This window comes from Hypanus sabinus, chromosome 15, assembly GCF_030144855.1.
Source record: "Hypanus sabinus isolate sHypSab1 chromosome 15, sHypSab1.hap1, whole genome shotgun sequence".
Taxonomy (NCBI): Eukaryota; Metazoa; Chordata; class Chondrichthyes; order Myliobatiformes; family Dasyatidae; genus Hypanus; species Hypanus sabinus.
Window position 1 is genome coordinate 91,424,177 of NC_082720.1, and position 22,428 is coordinate 91,446,604.

The 22,428-nt window shown below is 51.7% G+C and overlaps 1 protein-coding gene across 2 annotated transcripts in view; it reads left to right on the forward strand.

Moving 5' to 3' along the window:
- Nucleotides 1–22,428, forward strand: part of LOC132405706 (magnesium transporter NIPA4-like) — a 32,958-nt gene that overhangs the window by 1,134 nt on the left and 9,396 nt on the right. Inside the window, exons 2-4 of one of the 2 annotated variants that reach the window (XM_059990736.1) lie at nucleotides 9,946–10,173; nucleotides 13,709–13,765; nucleotides 21,416–21,506. In XM_059990736.1, the coding sequence (XP_059846719.1) occupies nucleotides 9,946–10,173; nucleotides 13,709–13,765; nucleotides 21,416–21,506 (376 nt within the window). The remainder of the gene's footprint in view (nucleotides 1–9,945; nucleotides 10,174–13,708; nucleotides 13,766–21,415; nucleotides 21,507–22,428) is intronic. The other variant, XM_059990737.1, reaches the window with a different exon arrangement.

The window sequence follows — 22,428 nt, forward strand, 5'->3', positions numbered from 1 at the left end:
ATCCCACCACCAAGCACATCTTTCCCTTCCTTCCCCCCACTGATCTCCCTCCTGGCACTTATCCTTGCAAATAGAACAAGTGCCTCACCTGCCCCAACACCTCCACCCTCACTACCGTTCTGGGCCCCAAGCAGTCCTTCCAGGTGAGGCGACACTTCACCTTTGAATCTGTTGGGTCATCTACTGTGTCCAGTGCTCCCGGTGTGGCCTCCTGTATCTCGGTGAGACCCGAAGTAGATTGGGAGACTGCTTCACCGAGCATCTACGCTCCGTCTGCCAGAAAAAGCGGGATCTCCCAGTGTCGACCCGTTTTAATTCCACTTCCCATTCCCATTCCGATATGTCTGCCCATGGGCTCCTCTACTGTCGGGATGAGACCGCACTCAGGTTGGAGGAACAACAGGCTCCATGACAGCTTCTTTCTCTAGGTCATCAAACTGATTAATTCACGCTGATGCAATTGTATTTCTATGCTGTATTGACTGTCCTGTTGTACATAATATTTATTACAAATTATAAACGTTGTACTATAAACTGCACATTGCACACTTGGACAGAGATGTAACGTAAAGATTTTTACGCCTCATGTATGCGAAGGATAGAAGAAATAAAGTCGATTCAATTAATTTAAACACCTTGTATTCCATCTGGGAAGCCTGGTGGCATGATCATCGATTTCCGGGAATGTCCCTGCACCCCACCCCATCTCCTTCACCATTCCCCATTCCTGTTTCACTCTCTCACCTTACCTGTTTACCTGTCCACCACCTCATCTGCTTACCTGCCTACCACCTCCCTCTGGTTCTCCTCCCCCTTCCATGGCCTTCTATCCTCTCATATCAGATTTTCTCCTTCTCCAGCCCTTTATCTCTTCCACCTATCAAATCCCCAGCTCTTTACTTCACCTCCCTACCCTGCCCCCACCCCTCTCAGTTTCACCTATCACCTTGGGTTTCTCCCTCTCCTCTGTCCCACCTTCTAACTCTGACTCCTCATCTTTTTTTCTCTCCAGTCCTGATGAAGGGTCTTGGCCTGAAATGTCAATTTTGCTCTTTTCCATAGATGCTGCCTGACCTGCTGAGCTTCTCCAGCATCTTGTGTGTTCACTGGCCTATAATTATAATTACCTGGTTACACACACGAAATGCTGGAGGAACTCAGCATGTCATGGCAACGTCTATAGAGGGAAATGAACAGTTGACGTTTTGAGCTGAGACTCTTCATCAGGACTTGGCCCAAAACATTAACTGTTTATTCCTCTCCGTAGACACTGCCTGAACTGCGGAGTTCTTCCAGCATTTTGTGCGTGTTGCTCTAGATTTCCAGTATCAGCAGAATTTCTTGTGGTTTTGAATTACCTGTTTTCTCTGTGGCTCTTATTGAGCAAAGGGACAGGATTTCCCGTCCTCCGGTCACTGACTTCTCACCTGCGGTCAGCAGATATTGAAAAATCTCCCTCTCCCTCCCTTGGCAGTCTGGGCTCAACTCATCAGACCCTATGGATCCATCTGTATTGAAATTGTGAGATACCTAATAGTTTCTCCTTTTAAATCTCAACATGCTCTAGAATTTCACCACCACACCTTCCCCAGAGTTCTCCAACAAGAATAGTTTCCTGCTTAGAGAATGGGGCCGAGATGTGTTAATGTAACCTCTTGCCCATTGTTTCTTCCATTGGTTGTAGACAATCTCCTCTTACCTTCTTACTTTTGATATACTTAGACTCAAAGAATTATAGAAATAAACCTTTGAACCATCTAGTCCATGCCAAGCTATTGCCCTGCCTGGACCCGAGCCCTCCATACCCCTCCCATCCATGTTCCTGTCCAATTTTCTCTTAAATGTTGAATTGAACCCACATCCCCCACTTCCACTGGCGGCTTGTTCCACTCGCTCACCAAGCTCCGAGTGAAGAAGTTCCCCCTCAGGTTCCCCTTAAACTTTTCACCTTTCACCCTTAACCCATGACCTCTATTATTGTTGGTATTCATTTCAAGAGGACTAATATATAAAAGCAGGGATGTAAAGTTGAGACTTTACAAAGCACTGGTGAGGCCTCACTTGGAGTATTGTGAGCGGATTCGAGTCCCTTATCTTAGAAAGGATGTGCTGAAACTGGAGAGGGTTCAAAGAAGGTTCATGAAAATGATTCCAGGATTGAACAGCTTGTCAAAAGAAAAGGGTTTAATGGCTTGGGATTGTTTTCACTAGAACTCAGAAGAATGAGGGGGTGACCTCATTGAAACCTATAGAATGGCGAAAGGCCTTGATAGAGTGGATGTGGAGAGGATGTTTCCTATAGTGGGGGAGTCTAGGACCAGAGGACACAGATAGAGTGGATGTGGAGAGGATGTTTCCTGTAGTGGGGGGGTCTAGGACCAGAGGACACAGATAGAGTGGATGTGGAGAGGATGTTTCCTATGGTGGGGGAGTCTAGGACCAGGGGACACAGATAGAGTGGATGTGGAGAGGATGTTTCCTATAGTGGGGGAGTTAGGACCAGAGGCACAGATAGAGTGGATGTGGAGAGGATGTTTCCTATGGTGGGGGAGTCTAGGACCAGAGGGCACAGATAGAGTGGATGTGGAGAGGATGTTTCCTATAGTGGGGGAGTCTAGGACCAGAGGGCACAGATAGAGTGGATGTGGAGAGGATGTTTCCTATAGTGGGGGAGTCTAGGACCAGAGGACACATAGAGTGGATGTGGAGAGGATGTTTCCTATGGTGGGAGAGTCTAGGACCAGAGGGTACAGATAGAGTGGATGTGGAGAGGATGTTTCCTATAGTGGGGGAGTCTAGGACCAGAGGGTACAGACAGAGTGGATGTGGAGAGGATGTTTCCTATGGTGGGAGAGTCGAAGACCAGAGAACTCAGCCTCAAAATAGAGGGGTGTCCTTTTAGAATGGAGATGAGGAGGAATTTCTTCAGCTAGAGGGTGGTGAGTCTGGAATTCTTTGCCACAGGCAGCTGTGGAGGCCAAGTCTTTATGTATATAAGGCAGAGGTTGATAGATTCTTAATGGGTCAGGCCATTGAGGGATATGGGAGAAGGCAGGAGATTGAGGCTGAGAGGGAAATTTGATTATCCATGATGAAATGACAAAGAAGACCCAGTGGGCCAAATAGACTAATTTTGCACCTATATCTCATGGTCTCATGTACAGTACATCTCCATATTCAACCCTGAGATTAACTTTCTTGTGGGCATACAAAGCAAATGCGAAGAAACACAACAGAATCAGTGGAAGTCCACACCCAACAGGACGGAAAAACAACCGGTGTGCAAAAGACAACAAACTATGCAAATACAGTAATAATAATAACTGCAATATTCAGTGACGTGGTGAGTGAAGTTATCTCACTGGTTCAAGACCCTGGTGGTTGAGGGGTAGTGACTGTTCCTGAAGCTGGTGGTGTGGGTCCTAAGGCTCCTGTACCTCCTCCTCAATTGCAGCAGTGAGAAGAGAGCATGGCCCGGGTGGTGGGGGTCCCTGATGAGGGATGGCAGCAGTGAGAAGAGAGCGTGGCCTGGGTGGTGGGGGTCCCTGATGAGGGATGGCAGCAGTGAGAAGAGAGCGTGGCCCGGGTGGTGGGGGTCCCTGACCATGGATGACAGCAGTGAGAAGAGAGCGTGGCCCGGGTGGTGGGGGTCCCTGATGAGGGATGGCAGCAGTGAGAAGAGAGCGTGGCCTGGGTGGTGGGGGTCCCTGACCATGGATGACAGCAGTGAGAAGAGAGCGTGGCCCGGGTGGTGGGGGTCCCTGATGAGGGATGGCAGCAGTGAGAAGAGAGCGTGGCCCGGGTGGTGGGGATCCCTGATGAGGGATGACAGCAGTGAGAAGAGAGCGTGGCCCGGGTGGTGGGGGTCCCTGACGGTGGATGTCAACAGTGAGAAGAGAGCGTGGCCCGGGTGGTGGGGTTCCCTGACGGTGGATGTCAGCAGTGAGAAGAGAGCGTGGCCCGGGTGGTGGGGGTCCCTGACGGTGGATGTCAGCAGTGAGAAGAGAGCGTGGCCTGGGTGGTGGGGGTCCCTGACCATGGATGGCAGCAGTGAGAAGAGAGCGTGGCCCGGGTGGTGGGGGTCCCTGACCATGGATGGCAGCAGTGAGAAGAGAGCGTGGCCCGGGTGGTGGGGGTCCCTGATGAGGGATGACAGCAGTGAGAAGAGAGCGTGGCCCGGGTGGTGGGGGTCCCTGACGGTGGATGTCAGCAGTGAGAAGAGAACGTGGCCCGGGTGGTGGGGGTCCCTGACAGTGGATGACAGCAGTGAGAAGAGAGCGTGGCCTGGGTGGTGGGGGTCCCTGACGATGGATGACAGCAGTGAGAAGAGAGCGTGGCCCGGGTGGTGGGGGTCCCTGACGGTGGATGTCAGCAGTGAGAAGAGAGCGTGGCCCGGGTGGTGGGGGGTCCCTGACGGTGGATGTCAGCAGTGAGAAGAGAGCGTGGCCCGGGTTGTGGGAGTCCCTGACGATGGTTGACTGCAGTGAGAAGAGAGCGTGGCCTGGGTGGTGGGGGTCCCTGACCATGGATGGCAGCAGTGAGAAGAGAGCGTGGCCCGGGTGGTGGGGGTCCCTGACGATGGATGACAGCAGTGAGAAGAGAGCGTGGCCCGGGTGGTGGGGGTCCCTGACGATGGATGACAGCAGTGAGAAGAGAGCGTGGCCCGGGTGGTGGGGGTCCCTGACGGTGGATGTCAGCAGTGAGAAGAGAGCGTGGCCCGGGTGATGGGGGTCCCTGATGAGGGATGTCAGCAGTGAGAAGAGAGCGTGGCCCGGGTGGTGGGGGTCCCTGACGATGGATGACAGCAGTGAGAAGAGAGCGTGGCCCGGGTGGTGGGGGTCCCTGACGGTGGATGACAGCAGTGAGAAGAGAGCGTGGCCCGGGTGGTGGGGGTCCCTGACGTTGGATGACAGCAGTGAGAAGAGAGCGTGGCCCGGGTGGTGGGGGTCCCTGACGGTGGATGACAGCAGTGAGAAGAGAGCGTGGCCCGGTTGGTGGGGGTCCCTGATGAGGGTTGCTGTTTTCCTGTGACAGCACTCCTTGTAGATGTGCTCAGTGGTGGGGAGGGCTTTACCCGTGATAGACTGGGCTGCATCCAGTACTTTTTGTAGGATTTTCTGGTCAAGGGCATTGGTATTTCCATATTAGGCTGCAATGCATTCAGTCAATATTCTCTCCACCACACATCTATCGAACTTTGTCAAAGGTTTAGATGTCACGTTGAAGGAAGCAGAGGTGTCGTCATTCCTTCTTCGTGATTTCTTTTATGTGCTGGGCCCAGGAAAGGCCCTCCAAACCGAGGACTGTAAAGTTCTTGACCATCTGCACCTCTGATCCTCCAGTGAGGACTGGGTTGCTCATCCTGAGATCAATAGTCAGCTTTTTGGTTTTGCTGATGTAGGGTGGGAGGTTGTTGCTGGGGCGCCATTCAGCCAGATTTTCAATCTTCTTCCTATATGCTGACTCACCTTTGATTTGGCCAATAAAAGCTTGTCATCAGCAGATTTAAATATGGCATTGGAGCTGTGCTAAGCCTCACAGTCATAAGTATAACGTGAGTAGAGCAGAGGGCTCAGCACACAGCCTTGTGCAGCTGTGCTGAGGGAGATCGTGGAGGAGATGTTGTTGCTAATCCGAACTGACTGGTGTTTGCAAGTGAGGAAATTGAGGCTAAGGTCTTGAAGCTTATTGATTAGTTTTGAGAGCATCTTAATGTACACATCTTTGCTCTCCAGATGTTCAGGGCTGAGTGGAGCCAGTGAGATGGTTTCTGTTGTACCGGTCCCATGAAGTCCTGCTGGGATGATCTACCTCCTTGTTTGGAAGCACTTAAAAAATTCCACCCCTTCTAAGCCTTTCACATGAAGTTGGTGTTGAGGAAGTTGAAACCCAAGCACTCTGTCCTGATGATCTATTGATATACGGTCCTCTCCATCTCCTGCTGGTGGGCAGGAAGCCTGTAGTGATCATTCCCTTTTTTGTTCCTGAACTCTATCCATGTGGCCTCGTTTGAAGACATATCGAGGACATTGTGCCTCCTAATTGCAGTAAATCAATATCCCCCACCCCACCTTCCCTAACACCCCCTCCCCAGACTTACCTTGAGCCAGCTTCCGCTCCACCTCTCCTTCAGCCCGTTTACTCACAGCCAGCCAGCACTGTATGTCATGAAATTCGTTTTGTGGCAGCAGTATATTGCAAAATATAAATAATAAAAAATATATAAATTCAAATGACAAAATACACAGTATATAAAAATTATATCAGTAGTGCAAACAGAGCAAAAACAAATTCAGGGAGTGTACTTGGGTTCAGAAAACTGATGTTTGAGGGGAAGAGGCTTCCATCTTCCTTTCCAGTCCTGACGAAGGGTCACGGCTGTTTATTCCCTTCCATAGATGCTGCCTGCCTTGCTGAGTTCCTCCAGCATTGTGTGTGTGTGCTCGCAATGCCACCTCACCTTTCTCATGCCCAAGCCACTCCTGAGGGGTGTTGTGTTGCAAATCCTGCCCGACGTCTCAGTAACAACAGCATCACATCCACCCCCTCATTCATCAGCCTTGTCATCATTCTGAGGAGACTGGAGGGAAGTATGGGGTGATGTCAGAAGTAGAGTTTTTACACCAAGTGGCGTGTCTGTGGAAAGTGCTGCCAGGGCTGGTGTTCGACACGTAGAACAGAGTCTCAGACAGGCACGTGGGCGAAGGAAAAATGGAGGACTATGTGGGAGGGAAGGGTTAGGTTGATCTGGGAGTAAGTAAAAGGTTTGGCACTACTTTGTGGACTGAAGGGCCTGTACTGTGCTGTAATGTTCTAACAATCAGATTTCTAACATTAAATTTGATGCAATTTGGCTTTGCATTCCTCCCACTTCCGCCCGATCATGCCCACGTCTGCCCGATCATGCCCATGTCTGCCCAATCATGCCCACGTCTGCCCAATCATGCCCACGTCTGCCCAATCATGCCCACGTCTGCCCGATCACGCCCATGTCTGCCCAATCATGCCCACGTCTGCCCAATCATGCCCACATCTGCCCAATCACGCCCACGTCCGCCCGATCACGCCCATGTCCGCCCGATCACGCCCATGTCTGCCCGATCACGCCCATGTCCACCCGATCACGCCCATGTCCGCCCAATCACGCCCATGTACGCCCGATCACGCCCATGTCTGCCCAATCATGCCCACGTCTGCCCAATCATGCCCACGTCTGCCCGATCACGCCCACGTCTGCCCGATCACGCCCAGTTCCGCCCGATCATGCCCACTTCTGCCCGATCACGCCCATGTCTGCCCGATCACGCCCATGTCTGCCCGATCACGCCCATGTCTGCCCGATCACGCCCATGTACACCCGATCACGCCCACTTCCGCCCGATCATGCCCATGTACACCTGATCACGCCCATGTCTGCCCGATCACGCCCATGTACACCCGATCACGCCCATGTCTGCCCGATCACGCCCATGTACGCCCGATCACGCCCACTTCCGCCCGATCATGCCCATGTACGCCCGATCACGCCCACTTCCGCCCGATCATGCCCATGTACACCCGATCACGCCCACTTCCGCCCGATCATGCCCATGTACACCTGATCACGCCCATGTCTGTCCGATCAAGCCCATGTACGCCCGATCACGCCCATGTACACCCGATCACGCCCATGTACACCCGATCACGCCCACTTCCGCCCGATCACGCCCACTTCCGCCCGATCACGCCCACGTCTGCCCGATCACGCCCATGTCCGCCCAATCACGCCCATGTCCGCCCAAGCATGCCTCCTGGTAAGGATGGTGGATCAGGCACAGTTGAATTGTAACTGTTGCACATTTGCACAGATAACTGACCTGCTGTGGTATGTGAGCAGTCGCCTGGAGCCAAGATACCCTATTACTCTGGGACAGTACAGGGAGATAAGGGAATGGGTCAGATGGGACAGGAGAGAGGGTGACTGGCCACCATAAACCTTTAAGCAAAGTTCATAGTTCAAAGTAAAACTTATTATTAAAATATATACTCTTTTCTTTCCTCTTAAGCCCATCACCCCTACTGGGGCACAGGCCACCAACTGCAGCTTGCCAAAGTCCTGTGTCCTGAGCCAAAGGTCAACTGGCCTGAAGCTCTGCTTTCACCACACAATGTCATGTGTCTTCCAGGCGAGGATTCTTCTTCTCCCAGGGGTGGGGTCTTTGGACCTTCTGTTGATGTTTCTGTAGCTCTGGGTTGTTGCTAAGCCCATACTAATCCTCCTCCTCCCACAGCTGGGCTTGGGGAATTCCATCATTGCCGGAGTATAAGGTATTCTACCTTGGAATTCATTTTCATGCAGGCACTTACAGGGAAATTAAAAAATACAACAGAATTCATGAAAAAAACTACATAAACAAAGACTGACAAACAACAAATGTGTATAAGGAGATAAATTGTCCAGATACAGGAAAGAAACAAATAATAATCATAAATAAATAATAATATGAACATGTGATGTCGGGTCCTTGAAAGTGAGTCTGCAGATTGTGGATTCCGTTCGGTGTCGGGGTGAGTGAAGTTACCCATGCTGGTTCAATAGCTTGATAGTTCAGGGGTAATAACTGTTCTCAAACTGTTCTTGGTGGTGTGAGTTCTCAGGCTCCTGTAGCTCCTGCCCAGTGGTAGAAGCGAGAAGAGAGGATGGCTTTAGTGGTGGGGGTCCTTGATGATTGATGTTGCTTTCCTGTGACGACACTCCATGTAGATGTGTTCAGTGGTGGTGAAGGCTTTACCCATGATGGACTGAGCTGTATTCACCACATCAAACCTGCATCGATAGATGCGACCGGTCAGGACACGCTCCAACCTGCATCGATAGATGCGACCGGTCAGGACACGCTCCAACCTGCATTGATAGATGCGACCGGTCAGGACATGCTCCAACCTGCATTGATAGATGCGACCGGTCAGGACACGCTCCAACCTGCATCGATAGATGCGACCGGTCAGGACACGCTCCAACCTGCATCGATAGATGCGACCGGTCAGGACACGCTCCAACCTGCATCGATAGATGCGACCGGTCAGGACACGCTCCAACCTGCATCGATAGATGCGACCGGTCAGGACACGCTCCAACCTGCATCGATAGATGCGACCGGTCAGGACGCGCTCCAACCTGCATTGATAGATGCGACCGGTCAGGACGCGCTCCAACCTGCATCGATAGATGCGACCGGTCAGGACGCGCTCCAACCTGCATCGATAGATGCGACCGGTCAGGACACGCTCCAACCTGCATCGATAGATGCGACCGGTCAGGACACGCTCCAACCTGCATCGATAGATGCGACCGGTCAGGACAGGCTCCAACCTGCATCGATAGATGCGACCGGTCAGGACACGCTCCAACCTGCATCGATAGATGCGACCGGTCAGGACAGGCTCCAACCTGCATCGATAGATGCGACCGGTCAGGACATGCTCCAACCTGCATCGATAGATGCGACCGGTCAGGACACGCTCCAACCTGCATCGATAGATGCGACCGGTCAGGACACGCTCCAACCTGCATTGATAGATGCGACCGGTCAGGACACGCTCCAACCTGCATCGATAGATGCGACCGGTCAGGACACGCTCCAACCTGCATCGATAGATGCGACCGGTCAGGACAGGCTCCAACCTGCATCGATAGATGCGACCGGTCAGGACAGGCTCCAACCTGCATCGATAGATGCGACCGGTCAGGACACGCTCCAACCTGCATTGATAGATGCGACCGGTCAGGACACGCTCCAACCTGCATCGATAGATGCGACCGGTCAGGACAGGCTCCAACCTGCATCGATAGATGCGACCGGTCAGGACACGCTCCAATAGAAGTTTGTCAGAGATTTTGGTGACAAGGTGCTCACATCCGTTACTCCATCTCTGCTCTCTGAACGAGTTCTGCTCTCTCCACAGGGGTGTCCATGGCCCTGGAATGCTCCTTGGACGCCTGTCAGGAGCTGTGCAGTGCGGTCCAGGTGAACAACCCGAACATAACGCTGGCTCACCTGCCTTCCTGGAGGGATCCAGACTTCTACATTGGCCTCGCCCTGGCCACCATCTCCAGCATCCTGATTGGGGTCAGTGTCATCCTCAAGAAGAAGGGGCTGCGGCGGCTGGCTGACGACGGCAGAGTTAGAGCAGGTGAGGGGGGAGTCTCTGCCTCCAGGGTGACCTCCCTCAGTCCCGCCCCTCCCACAGTGTGATCTCTCTCAGTCCCGCCCCTCCCACAGTGTGACCCTCTCTCAGTCCCGCCCCTCCCACAGTGTGTTTCGTCAGTACCACCCCTCCCACAGTGTGACCCTCCCACAGTACCACCCCTCCCACAGTGACCCTCCCTCAGTACCACCCCTCCCACAGTGTGCTTCGTCAGTACCACCCCTCCCACAGTGTGACCCCTCCCTCAGTACCACCCCTCCCACAGTGTGACTCTCCCTCAGTACCACCCCTGCCACAGTGACCCCTCCCTCAGTACCACCCCTCCCACAGTGACTCTCCCTCAGTACCACCCCTCCCACAGTGTGACCCTCCCACAGTGTGAGCTCCCTCAGTACCACCCCTCCCACAGTGTGACCCCTCCCTCAGTACCGCCCCTCCCACAACGTGACCCTCCTTCAGTGTGAGCTCCCTCAGTACCACCCCTCCCACAGTGAGCTCCCTCAGTACCACCCCTCCCACAGAGTGACCCTCCCTCAGTACCACCCCTCCCACAGTGTGACCCTCCCACAGTGTGAGCTCCCTCAGTACCGCCCCTCCCTCAGTGTGCTCCCTCAGGCCTACCCTTCCCACAGTGTGACCCCTCCCTCAGTACCGCCCCTCCCACAACGTGACCCTCCGTGTGACCCTCCCTCAGTACCACCCCTTCCACAGTGTGACCCCTCCCTCAGTGTGCTCCCTCAGGCCTACCCCTCCCACAGTGTGACCCCTCCCTCAGTACCGCCCCTCCCACAACGTGACCCTCCTTCAGTGTGATCCTCCCTCAGTACCGCCCCTCCCACAACGTGACCCTCCTTCAGTGACCCTCCCTCAGTCCCTCCCCTTCCACAGTGTGACCCCTCCCTCAGTACCACCCCTCCCACAGTGTGAGCTCCCTCAGTAGTGACCCTCCCTCAGTGTGGGCTCCCTCAGTATCACCCCTCCCACAGTGTGAGCTCCCTCAGTACCACCCCTTCCACAGTGTGACCCCTCCCTCAGTACCACCCCTCCCACAGTGTGAGCTCCCTCAGTACCGCCCTCCCTCAGCGTGAGCTCCCAGTATTGCCCCTCCCATGGTGTGAACTCCCTCAGTAGTGACCCTCCCTCAGTGTGAGCTCCCTCCGTACTGCCCTTTCTGTGTTGTGGTGCCTCCGTATTCCCAAGTGCAATATTCCCTGATCCTCACATTCCCTCATTGCCCAGAAGTCTCTTCTTTGCACCTTGATCCAGAGTCTCTGTTCTCAGTAAAAAGAAACAATATCGTGGAGAGACTGTTTAAGCATGGAAGTATCCCTATATCTGAACTGTTATCCAAGGACTTTGCAAACACCTCTTAACCTCCCTGCATCCAAACCGAAACCACCCCCACACTAAATCCGCTTCCCCACCTGAAACCTTAACCCAAATCTATACCCACACATCTTCCTTAACCCGAGCCACCCAGACAGAAATCAGAGGTGCGAAGGGACTTGGGAGTCCTCGTGCAGGATTCCCTGAAGGTTAATTTGCAGGTTGAGTCTGTCGTGAGGAAGGCAAATGCAATGTTAGCATTCATTTTGAGAGGACTAGAATATAAAAGCAAGGATGTGATCTTGGGCTGGACCGCACTCGGAATATTGTTGTGAGTTTGGGCCCCTTGTCTGAAAAAAGATGTACTGGCATTGGAGAGGGTGCAGAGGAGGGTCACGAGAATGATTCTGGGAATGAAAGGGTTAATGTTTGAGGGACATCTGAAGTCTCTGGCCTGTTCTCATAGAACATAGCAATCCCTTTGGCCCACAATCTTGTGCTGACCACGTAACCTACTTTAGAAACTGCCTAGAATTTCCCCAGTGCATGGCCCTCTATTTTTCTAAGCTCCATGTACCCATCTAAGAGGCTCTTAAAAGACCCTATTGTATCCACCTCCACCACCGCCACCGGCAGTGCATTCTACACACCTACCACTCCTTGTGTGAAAAACTTACCCTTGGCACCCCCTCAGTACCTATTTCTAAAAATCTTAAAACCGTGCCCCGTTGTGTTAGCCTTTTCAGCCCTGGGGAGAAGCCCCCGGCCCTCCACACGGTCAGTGGCCTCTCATCATCTTGTACACCTCCAAGGAGAAAAGGCCAAGTTCACTCAACCTACTGTCATCAGGTACTCCTCCAATCCAGGCAACATCCTTGTAAATCTCCTCTGCCCTCTCTCTACAGTATCCACAATGGAGTTTAGAAGAATGAGGAGGGATCTCATAGAAACCTATTGAATAGTGAAAGGTCTACATCGAGTGGATGTGGAGAGGATGTTTCCTATAGTGGGGGAGTCTAGGACCAGAGGACACAGATAGAGTGGATGTGGAGAGGATGTTTCCTACAGTGGGGGAGTCTAGGACCAGAGGACACAGATAGAGTGGATGCGGAGAGGATGTTTCCTATAGTGGGGGAGTCTAGGACCAGAGGACACAGATAGAGTGGATGTGGAGAGGATGTTTCCTGTAGTGGGAGAGTCTAGGACCAGAGGGCACAGATAGAGTGGATGTGGAGAGGATGTTTCCTGTAGTGGGAGAGTCTAGGACCAGAGGGCACAGATAGAGTGGATGTGGAGAGGATGTTTCCTACAGTGGGGGAGTCTAGGACCAGAGGACACAGATAGAGTGTATGTGGAGAGGATGTTTCCTATAGTGGGGGAGTCTAGGACCAGAGGGGACAGATAGAGTGGATGTGGAGAGGATGTTTCCTATAGTGGGGAGTCTAGGACCAGAGGACACGGATAGAGTGGATGTGGAGAGGATGTTTCCTACAGTGGGGGAGTCTAGGACCAGAGGACACAGATAGAGTGGATGTGGAGAGGATGTTTCCTACAGTGGGGGAGTCTAGGACCAGAGGGCACAGATAGAGTGGATGTGGAGAGGATGTTTCCTGTAGTGGGAGAGTCTAGGACCAGAGGGCACAGATAGAGTGGATGTGGAGAGGATGTTTCCTGTAGTGGGAGAGTCTAGGACCAGAGGGCACAGATAGAGTGGATGTGGAGAGGATGTTTCCTGTAGTGGGAGAGTCTAGGACCAGAGGGCACAGCCTCAGAATAGAGGGATGTCCCTTTAGAACAGAAATGCGGAGGAGGAATTTCTGTAGCCAGAGAAGATAGGTCTGCGGAATTCATTGCCACAGACGGCTGTGGAGGCCAGGTCATTGGGTATATTTAAAGTGGAGGTTGATAGGTTCTTGATTAATCAGGGCGTGAAAGCTTATGGGGAGACAGCAAGGGAATGGGGTTGAGAGGGATAATAAATTAGCCATGATGGAATGGCAGAGCAGATATGATGGGCTGAATGGCCTAATTCTTTTCCTATGTCTTATGGTTGGAACCAAACCCCTCCCTGATATGCTCCCTCACCTGAATCCCCTCCCTCTCTCACAGCTCCCAATCCTAACACCAGCACAATGACCCCCCACCACCTCGGAGTTGAGACTGAGCTTTGACCGTAGCTGTTTGTACGTTACAGGAGACGGTGGCCATGGTTACCTGAAGGACTGGATGTGGTGGGCTGGCCTGCTAACCAGTGAGTAAAATCCTGTTCAAGATTTTTAATGTCACGTCCATTACTGGTGTACAAAGGAGAACAAAATAATCGGGGTGCCACGGTAACATAGCGGCTAGTGTCATGGTAATACAGCTTGGGGCGTAAGAGTTTGGAGTTCAATTCCAGCGTCCTCTCTAAGGAGTTTGTACATTCCTTCCCATGTGCATGCGGGTTGCTCTGGTTTCCTCCCACAGTCCAAAGACGTACCGGTAAATGAGTCACTGACGTTAGGCTCTGGTTTAATCAGGCGGAGCGGCTCCTTGTACTGGAAGGGCCTGTGCTGTTTCTAAATGAATAAAATAAAATGAAAGTTTTTCCAGATGTAGTGCAGCAAAAAACCACAGGATAATAATTTAAAACCGAGTCAAGAACCTTCACCGGGACGGGAAAGGAATAGGGACGGCACCAGAATAAGAAGATTGGGGGAGAGGAAGGTGACAGGTGAATCCAGGCACGTGGGAAAGGTGAAGAGCTGTAGAGGGAGGAATCGGAGAGTGGAACACAAGAGGGAGGGAAGGAGGAGGGACCCAGGTAAGCCGATCAGCCAGCGAGGAGGAGAAAAGGGCTGAAAGAGAACCAGAATGAGGAATGGAATGAGAGGTGAGGGGGAAGCGAGGGAGGGAAGGAGGAGGGACCCGGGGAAGTTGATCGGCCAGCGAGGAGGAGAAAAGGGCTGAAAGAGAACCAGAATGAGGAATGGAACGAGAGGTGGGGGGGAAGCGAGGGAGGGAAGGAGGAGGGACCCGGGGAAGCCGATCGGCCAGCGAGGAGGAGAAAAGGGCTGAAAGAGAACCAGAATGAGGAATGGAAAGAGAGGTGGGGGGAAGCGAGGGAGGGAAGGAGGAGGGACCCGGGGAAGTTGATCGGCCAGCGAGGAGGAGAAAAGGGCTGAAAGAGAACCAGAATGAGGAATGGAAAGAGAGGTGGGGGGAAGCGAGGGAGGGAAGGAGGAGGGACCCGGGGAAGTTGATCGGCCAGCGAGGAGGAGAAAAGGGCTGAAAGAGAACCAGAATGAGGAATGGAAAGAGAGGTGGGGGGAAGCGAGGGAGGGAAGGAGGAGGGACCCGGGGAAGCCGATCGGCCAGCGAGGAGGAGAAAAGGGCTGAAAGAGAACCAGAATGAGGAATGGAAAGAGAGGTGGGGGGGAAGCGAGGGAGGGAAGGAGGAGGGACCCGGGGAAGCCGATCGGCCAGCGAGGAGGAGAAAAGGGCTGAAAGAGAACCAGAATGAGGAATGGAAAGAGAGGTGGGGGGAAGCGAGTTGGCAGTTCGAGGAATCGATGTTCCTGCTGTCAGGCTGGAGGCTACCAGATGGAATACAAGGTGTTGCTCCTCCACGCTGAGCGCAGCCTCACCTTGGCACAAGAGGAGTCCGTGGACTGACACGTCGGAACAGGAATTCTGCTTTTTGCTGATGGAGAGGAAGCTGTCCCCCCATTTACATCGGGTCTCAGCAATGTAGGGCAAGCTACACTGTGAGCACCAGCAACGATGGACAACTCTGACAGACTCACAGGCGAAGTGTTTCCTCTCCTAGTGGAGGCGAGTGGGCAGATGCTTGCAGGGATAGGTGCAGGAGGGAGATTGGTAGGTACAATACATAGGATAGCTTATACACATGGATTAATTGTATGTCCACAAAGTGACGTTAGGCACAGGAGTGTCTGTACATAAAGTGACTGTGGCAGGAAATGCTGTTGTTGAATGTAGACTCTCCCTCCAAAGGTGTAACATCCTCTCCTCGTCCACTCGATCAGTGGATGCAATGAGATTGCCTCGTTCTTTGCTGCTTGTCTTGGGCGACGTGGTGTGGTTGTGTCCCGGTTAGTGTAATGCATTACAGTGTCAGTGACCAGGGGTCAATTCCTGCCAGTAACACCTTCATGCATAACCAGACAGTAATGACAGCAAGCCAAGCTGTCGATGTTCGTTCAGACATTTTACACTCTCTGTATGAAGAGGGACGGTCCCAAGTATTGGCTGCAAAAGGGGGGGGGGTTGAGCTTGCAGCTAGCAACCCCTCCCTGTAAAAACCCAGAGCTACAGAAACGCTAACTGAAGCTCCAAATACCTGGTCCCTGGGAGAGGAAGGATTTGAAACAAGAGATGTAGCTGTTCCTGACAATGACTCTGTCGTGCCCAAGGCTGCCTGCCTGCACTGCTGCTTGAACAAAGCTACCTTTGATCCAGGTGTTCTTACTCAGTGAACAGGTGAGGGAAGGATCAGAAACAGCCTACTGCCCCTCCAAAGTGGAATCACAGAGTCCAACGCAGCGTGTGGAGGGAGGCCGAGGTCGGGAGGGGGATTGGGTGTACTGCAGGAGAGAGCACCGTGGGCTCCTCCTTAGAACAGAGATGAGAAGGAGCTTCTTTAGCCAGAGGCTGATGAGTTTGTGGAATTCACTGCCACGGACAGCTCTGGAGACTGTCATTGGGTACATTTAAAGTGGAGGTTGATAGGTTCTTACATAGTCAGGGTGTCAAAGGTTGCAGGGAGAAGGCAGGAGAATGGGGTTGAGAGGGATAATAAATCAGCCACGATGGAATGGAGGAGCTGATTCTTGTACTCTTATGGTCCTTCACATGGAAACCCTCAAGTGTGTTGTGCTGATCCCATGACATTTAATTACCTTCAATTTACTGAATTATTGGAAGACCACACTGACCACAATCATGGCGGATAATATTACAGCTCACCTCGTGGCACTGCAGCTCCTGTTCTTTGACCAGAAATACCTCTCTTCTTTGAAACTGAGGCAAATAATTTACATCTGTGACATAGGTTGCTGGATTTAAGTGAAATAATGTTACTATCCTTAATTTTTCTTGCTCCATTCAGTTTGAAATTTCTTCTTGAAGCTGTTTTCACAGTCTGGACACTCTTGTTGGTTTTGCAATTTAATTCAGAGCCACTTTGGTGCTTTTAAGTGGAAGGAACTCAGGTTTGCTGGAGAGATACCTTCAACAATGGTAGGAGTGGTGAGTCTCCCTGGAATGTGGAACACAAATAGTTGGGTGGGTTCACATTGTTCACACTGCCAGCAGGGACAGAGAGAAATTCTTCCTGCTGTTTGGAGTGTCTGGGACGAGGAGTAATGATCTACACATTCCAGTCAGATATTTTAGGAATGCATTTATGGAACTCTTTCTCACAGTGAGTAGTAGAATATTTATCCCCCTGTTTTTCAAAGTTTAAAAAGTTTGAAGTAAATTTATTTCCAAAGTACTTGTACATATACGTCATCATATACAACCCTGAGATTCATTTTCTTGTGGGCATTCATAGTAATTACAAAGAAACAACAAAAAGCAAGCAAAATAATAATAATAAATATCAAGAACATGCGATGAAGCATCCTTGAAACTGAGTGCATATGTTGTGGGAAGTGTTCAGTGATAGGGTGAGAGAAGTTAAACCTTTTGGTTCAAGAGGCTGATGGTTGAGGGGTAGTAACTGGTGGTGTGGAACCTAAGGCTCCTGTACTTCTTTCCTTGAGCATGGCCTGGATAGTGGGGGTGGGGGGGGTTTGTTCCTTCATAATGGATGCTACTTTCTGATGAAGGATATGGAGCACTACCGACCACGCAGAGAATTGTAGAAAAGTGCATCTTTCCCACTGTGGTTGGTGAGAGAGATAAATATGGAATTGAAATTGGTTTATTATTGTCACATGTACTGAAATACAGTGAGAACTTTCCTTGCATTCTCAAGTCAAGTAATAATAATAATAAACAAGACAATAGGCACAGTAGAGGGCAGTAAGTTGGCGTCAGTCCAGACTCTGGGTAGTCAGGAGTCTAATGGCTTGGGGGAAGAAACTGTTACACAGTCTGGTTGTGAGAGCCCGAATGCTTTGGAGCCTTTTCCCAGACGGCAGGAGGGAGAAGAGATTGTATGAGGGGTGCGTGGGGTCCTTCATAATGCTGTTTGATTTGTGGGTGCAGCGTGTAGTGTAAATGTCCGTGATGGCGGGAAGAGAGGCCCCGATGATCTTCTCAGCTGACCTCACCATCTGCTGCAGGGTCTTGCAATCTGAGATGGTGCGATTTCCAAACCAGGCAGTGATGCAGCTGCTCAGGATGCTCTCAATACAACCCCTGTAGAATGTGATGAGGATGGGGGGCGGGAGATGGACTTTCCTCAGCCTTCACAGAAAGTAGAGACGCTGCTGGGCTTTCTTTGCTGGAGCTGGTGTTGAGGAACCAGGTCAGATTCTCTGCCAGGTGAACACCAAGAAATTTGGTGCTGTTAATGATCTCTACCGAGGAGCCGTCGATGTTCAGTGGGGAGTGGTCGCTCCGTGCCCTCCTGAAATCAACAACCATCTCTTCTGTTTTGTTCACATTCAGAGACAGGTTGTTGGCTCTGCACCAGCCCATTAGCCGCTGCACCTCCTCTCTGTAAGCTGACTCATTGTTCTTGCTGATGAGACCCACCACGGTCGTGTCATCGGTGAACTTGATGATGTGGTTCGAGCTGTGTGTTGCAGCACAGTCGTGGGTCAGCAGAGTGAACAGCAGTGGACTGAGCACACAACCCTGGGGAGCCCCCGTGCTCAGTGTGATGGTGTTGGAGATGCTGCTCCCGATCCGGACTGACTGAGGTCTCCCAGTCAGGAAGTCTAGGATCCAGTTGCAGAGGGAGGTGTTCAGGCCCAGTAGGCTCAGCTTTCCAATCAGTTTCTGAGGGATGATTGTGTTGAATGCTGAACTGGTCTATGAACAGCATACAAACGTTCTGTCCATACGGAGGGAGATAAGTGTCTTTCATACTTAATGAAGCCCATCACATCTCGTGAAGCATATACTGTTGGCCGTAGCTCACCAGAGTCCCCTGTCCTGGGCCAGTCTTTGAGGTTGTCCCCAGGTTTAACCCATCTTTGAAGATCCTTGCTCTCCCAGGGTTGAGATCTTTGGAGCCTCTGTTGGAATTTCTGTAGCTCTGGGTTTTTAAGGGATGGGGTTGCTAGGCCCAGGCCCATTCCTACTCCTTTCAGAAGGGACCCTCCCTCTTCATACAGAGGGAGGTAAATGTCTGAACTAACATTGATGGTTTGGTTTGGTGTGACAACTACACCAAACTGCATCAGCCATTACTGTCTGGTTTCTGTGTGGAGGTGTTAATGGTGGGAATTGAACCCTGGTTACTGGCACTGTTACGCTTTACACTAACCACAGTACTATGGTGCTGGGCCAAGACAGGAGGTGAAAAATGAGGGGGATCTCATTGAAACCTATCAAATGGAGACAGACTAACCCCTATTGACGTCAATGGATCTGGGGTTGAGAGGGTAAACAGTTTCAAGTTCCTCGGCATCCGCATCACCGAGGACCTCACGTGGTCAGACAGTTGAGGAAGTTTGGTATGGGCCCCCAAATCCTAGGAACTTTCTACAGGGGCACAATTGAGAGCATCCTGACTGGCTGCATCACTGCCTGGTATGGGAACTGTGCCTCCCTCAATCGCAGGATTCTGCCCAGTGCATCTGTAGATGTGAACTTCCCATGATTCAGGACATTTACAGAGACAGGTGTGTAAAAAGGGCCTGAAGCATCATTGGAGACCTGAGTCATCCCAACCACAAACTGTTCCAGCTGCTACCATCTGGGAAACGGTACCGCAGCATAAAAGCCGGCACTAACAGGCTCTGGGACAGCTTCTCCCACCAGGCCATCAGACTGATTAACTCATGTTGATTTGAGTCTATTCTATGTTACATTGACTGTTCTATTTATCATAAATTATTATGATTGCACATTTAGATGGAGATGTAACATAAAGATTTTTGCTCCCCGTGTACCTGAAGGATGTAAGAAATAAAGTCAATTCAATTCAAATTGTGGATGTGGAGAGGATGTTACATCTGTACTGGGGGAGTCTGAGACCAGAGGGGACTGTCTCATTAACAGAGGGTCATCCACTTAGAACAGAGACGAAGAGGAATTTCTTTAGCCAGAGAAACACGCAGACGGCCGTGGAGGCCAAGTCTGGGTATATTTAGGGTGGAGGTTGATAGGTTCTTGATTATTCAGGGCATCAAAGGTTACAGGAATCAGCTGTGCTCAAATAACAGAGCAGACCTAATGGGCCAAAATGTCTAATTTTGTTCCTCCGCCTTACTCACAAGGGTGCCACTCCAGTGTGATGAAGGAGGTTGTCACAGGGACCAGAGGCATCAAGTGATCGTCTCTCATCAGCATTTATTCCGTGTCCCACTGCAGTGGGGTTTTCCTCTGGTGTGTACTCCATACCAAAGTGCCCTACAGTTCTCCAACCACCATCAAGAAAGGGAAGGGTAGCGGGTGTAGGAGAACACCGCCACACACAGGTTCCCTTCTGAGTCATAGAACACCAGAGCACAGAAATAGATCCTTCAGCCCATCTAGTCCATGCTGAACCATTAATCTGCCTTGTCCCATCAACCTGCACCCGGACCCTCCCATCCATGTACCAATCCAAATTTCTCCCAAGTGTTGAAATTGAAATCACATCCACCACTTCTGCTGGTTCCACACCCTCACCACCCCATTCCCCTTAAACAGCTCACCTTTTACCCTTAACCCATGACCTCTAGTTGTAGCCTCACGCAACCTTATTGGAAAAACCTGCTTGCATTTACCCTATCTATACCCCTCATAACCTTGTATACTGCTATTAAATCTCCCCTCAATCTTCTATATCCTGGGAAATTAAGCCCTCTCATTCTGGTCCTCTAGTCCTGACAACATCCTTGTAAATTTTCTCTGCATTCTTCCATTTTTATTACGTCCCATCTCCTGTACTCAATACATTGATTTATGAAGGCCAATGTGCCAAAAGCTTTCTTTATGATCCTATCTACGTGTGACACCACTTCCACTTAAGTATGGCCCTGTATTCACGGATCCCTCTGTTCTACCACACTCCTCGGTGCCCGACCGTTCACTGTGCAAGTCCTACCCTGGCTGGTCCTACTGAAGTACAATACCTCACACTTGTCTGCCATTTTCAGCCCTTTTTTCCAGCTGGTTCAGATCCCACTGCAAGCTCTGATAGACGCTTTCCTCTGCGTGAGCACCACCTTTGCTCAGGTGGCTTGGGAGCGCAGTGTGACGCTGACAGCCCAGCGGTCAAGCTTCAGTTCCAGTGACGGCGTGGGGTTTCTGTGGCCGCTAGGGTTGTACGGATTAGGGTTAGTGAGTTGTGGGTATGCTGAAAGCGACACTTACAGGCTGCCCCAGACAACCCATTTCACTCTGTGCTTTGATTTGTCGATGTACATGTGACTATGTTAATCTGAAGTTATCTCCTAACTTGGATAATTCCTTCGCTGTTCTCCCCAACATGAGGAGAAAGTTCTTTATCAATAGGGCATCAAGAGTTACGGGGAGAAGGCAGGAGAATGGTGTTGAGAGGGGAAATAAATCAGCCATGATGGAATGGCAGAGCAGACTCGATGGGCTGAATGGTCTAATTCTGCTCCTATGTCTTATGGTCTTATTATCTGATGGTCAACAGCACTTTAACCAGGAGCACAGCATGTACAGGAATGTTCACAGGCGGTACAGCGTGAGTGGTGAATCGTGGAGTGTGAAGGATGAGGACTGGTGTTAAATTCTGCACTGATTCCTGCTCTACTGTCTCTTTCAGTGGGTGGAGGAGAAGCGATGAATTTTGCTGCTTACGCCTTCGCTCCTGCGACTGTTGTCACTCCACTTGGTGCACTCAGTGTCCTTGTCAGGTACTGGTTTCCCTCAATCCAGCTCCGGGATCACAGCGATCCCAATCCCGTACCCACCCACTTACCCCTCAATCCAGCTCCGGGATCACAGCGATCCCAATCCCGTACCCACCCACTTACCGCTCAATCCAGCTCCGGGATCACAGCGATCCCAATCCCGTACCCACCCACTTACCCCTCAATCCAGCTCCGGGATCACAGCGATCCCAATCCCGTACTCACCCACTTACCCCTCAATCCAGCTCCGGGATCACAGCGATCCCAATCCTGTACCCACCCACTTACCCCTCAATCCAGCTCCGGGATCACAGCGATCCCAATCCCGTACCCACCCACTTACCCCTCAATCCAGCTCCGGGATCACAGCGATCCCAATCCCGTACCCACCCACTTACCCCTCAATCCAGCTCCGGGATCACAGCGATCCCAATCCTGTACCCACCCACTTACCGCTCAATCCAGCTCCGGGATCACAGCGATCCCAATCCCGTACCCACCCACTTACCCCTCAATCCAGCTCCGGGATCACAGCGATCCCAATCCCGTACCCACCCACTTACCCCTCAATCCAGCTCCGGGATCACAGCGATCCCAATCCCGTACCCACCCACTTTCCGCTCAATCCAGCTCCGGGATCACAGCGATCCCAATCCCGTACCCACCCACTTACCCCTCAATCCAGCTCCAGGATCACAGCGATCCCAATCCCGTACCCACCCACTTACCGCTCAATCCAGCTCCGGGATCACAGCGATCCCAATCCCGTACCCACCCACTTACCCCTCAATCCAGCTCCGGGATCACAGCGATCCCAATCCCGTACCCACCCACTTACCCCTCAATCCAGCTCCGGGATCACAGCGATCCCAATCCTGTACTCACCCACTTACCCCTCAATCCAGCTCCGGGATCACAGCGATCC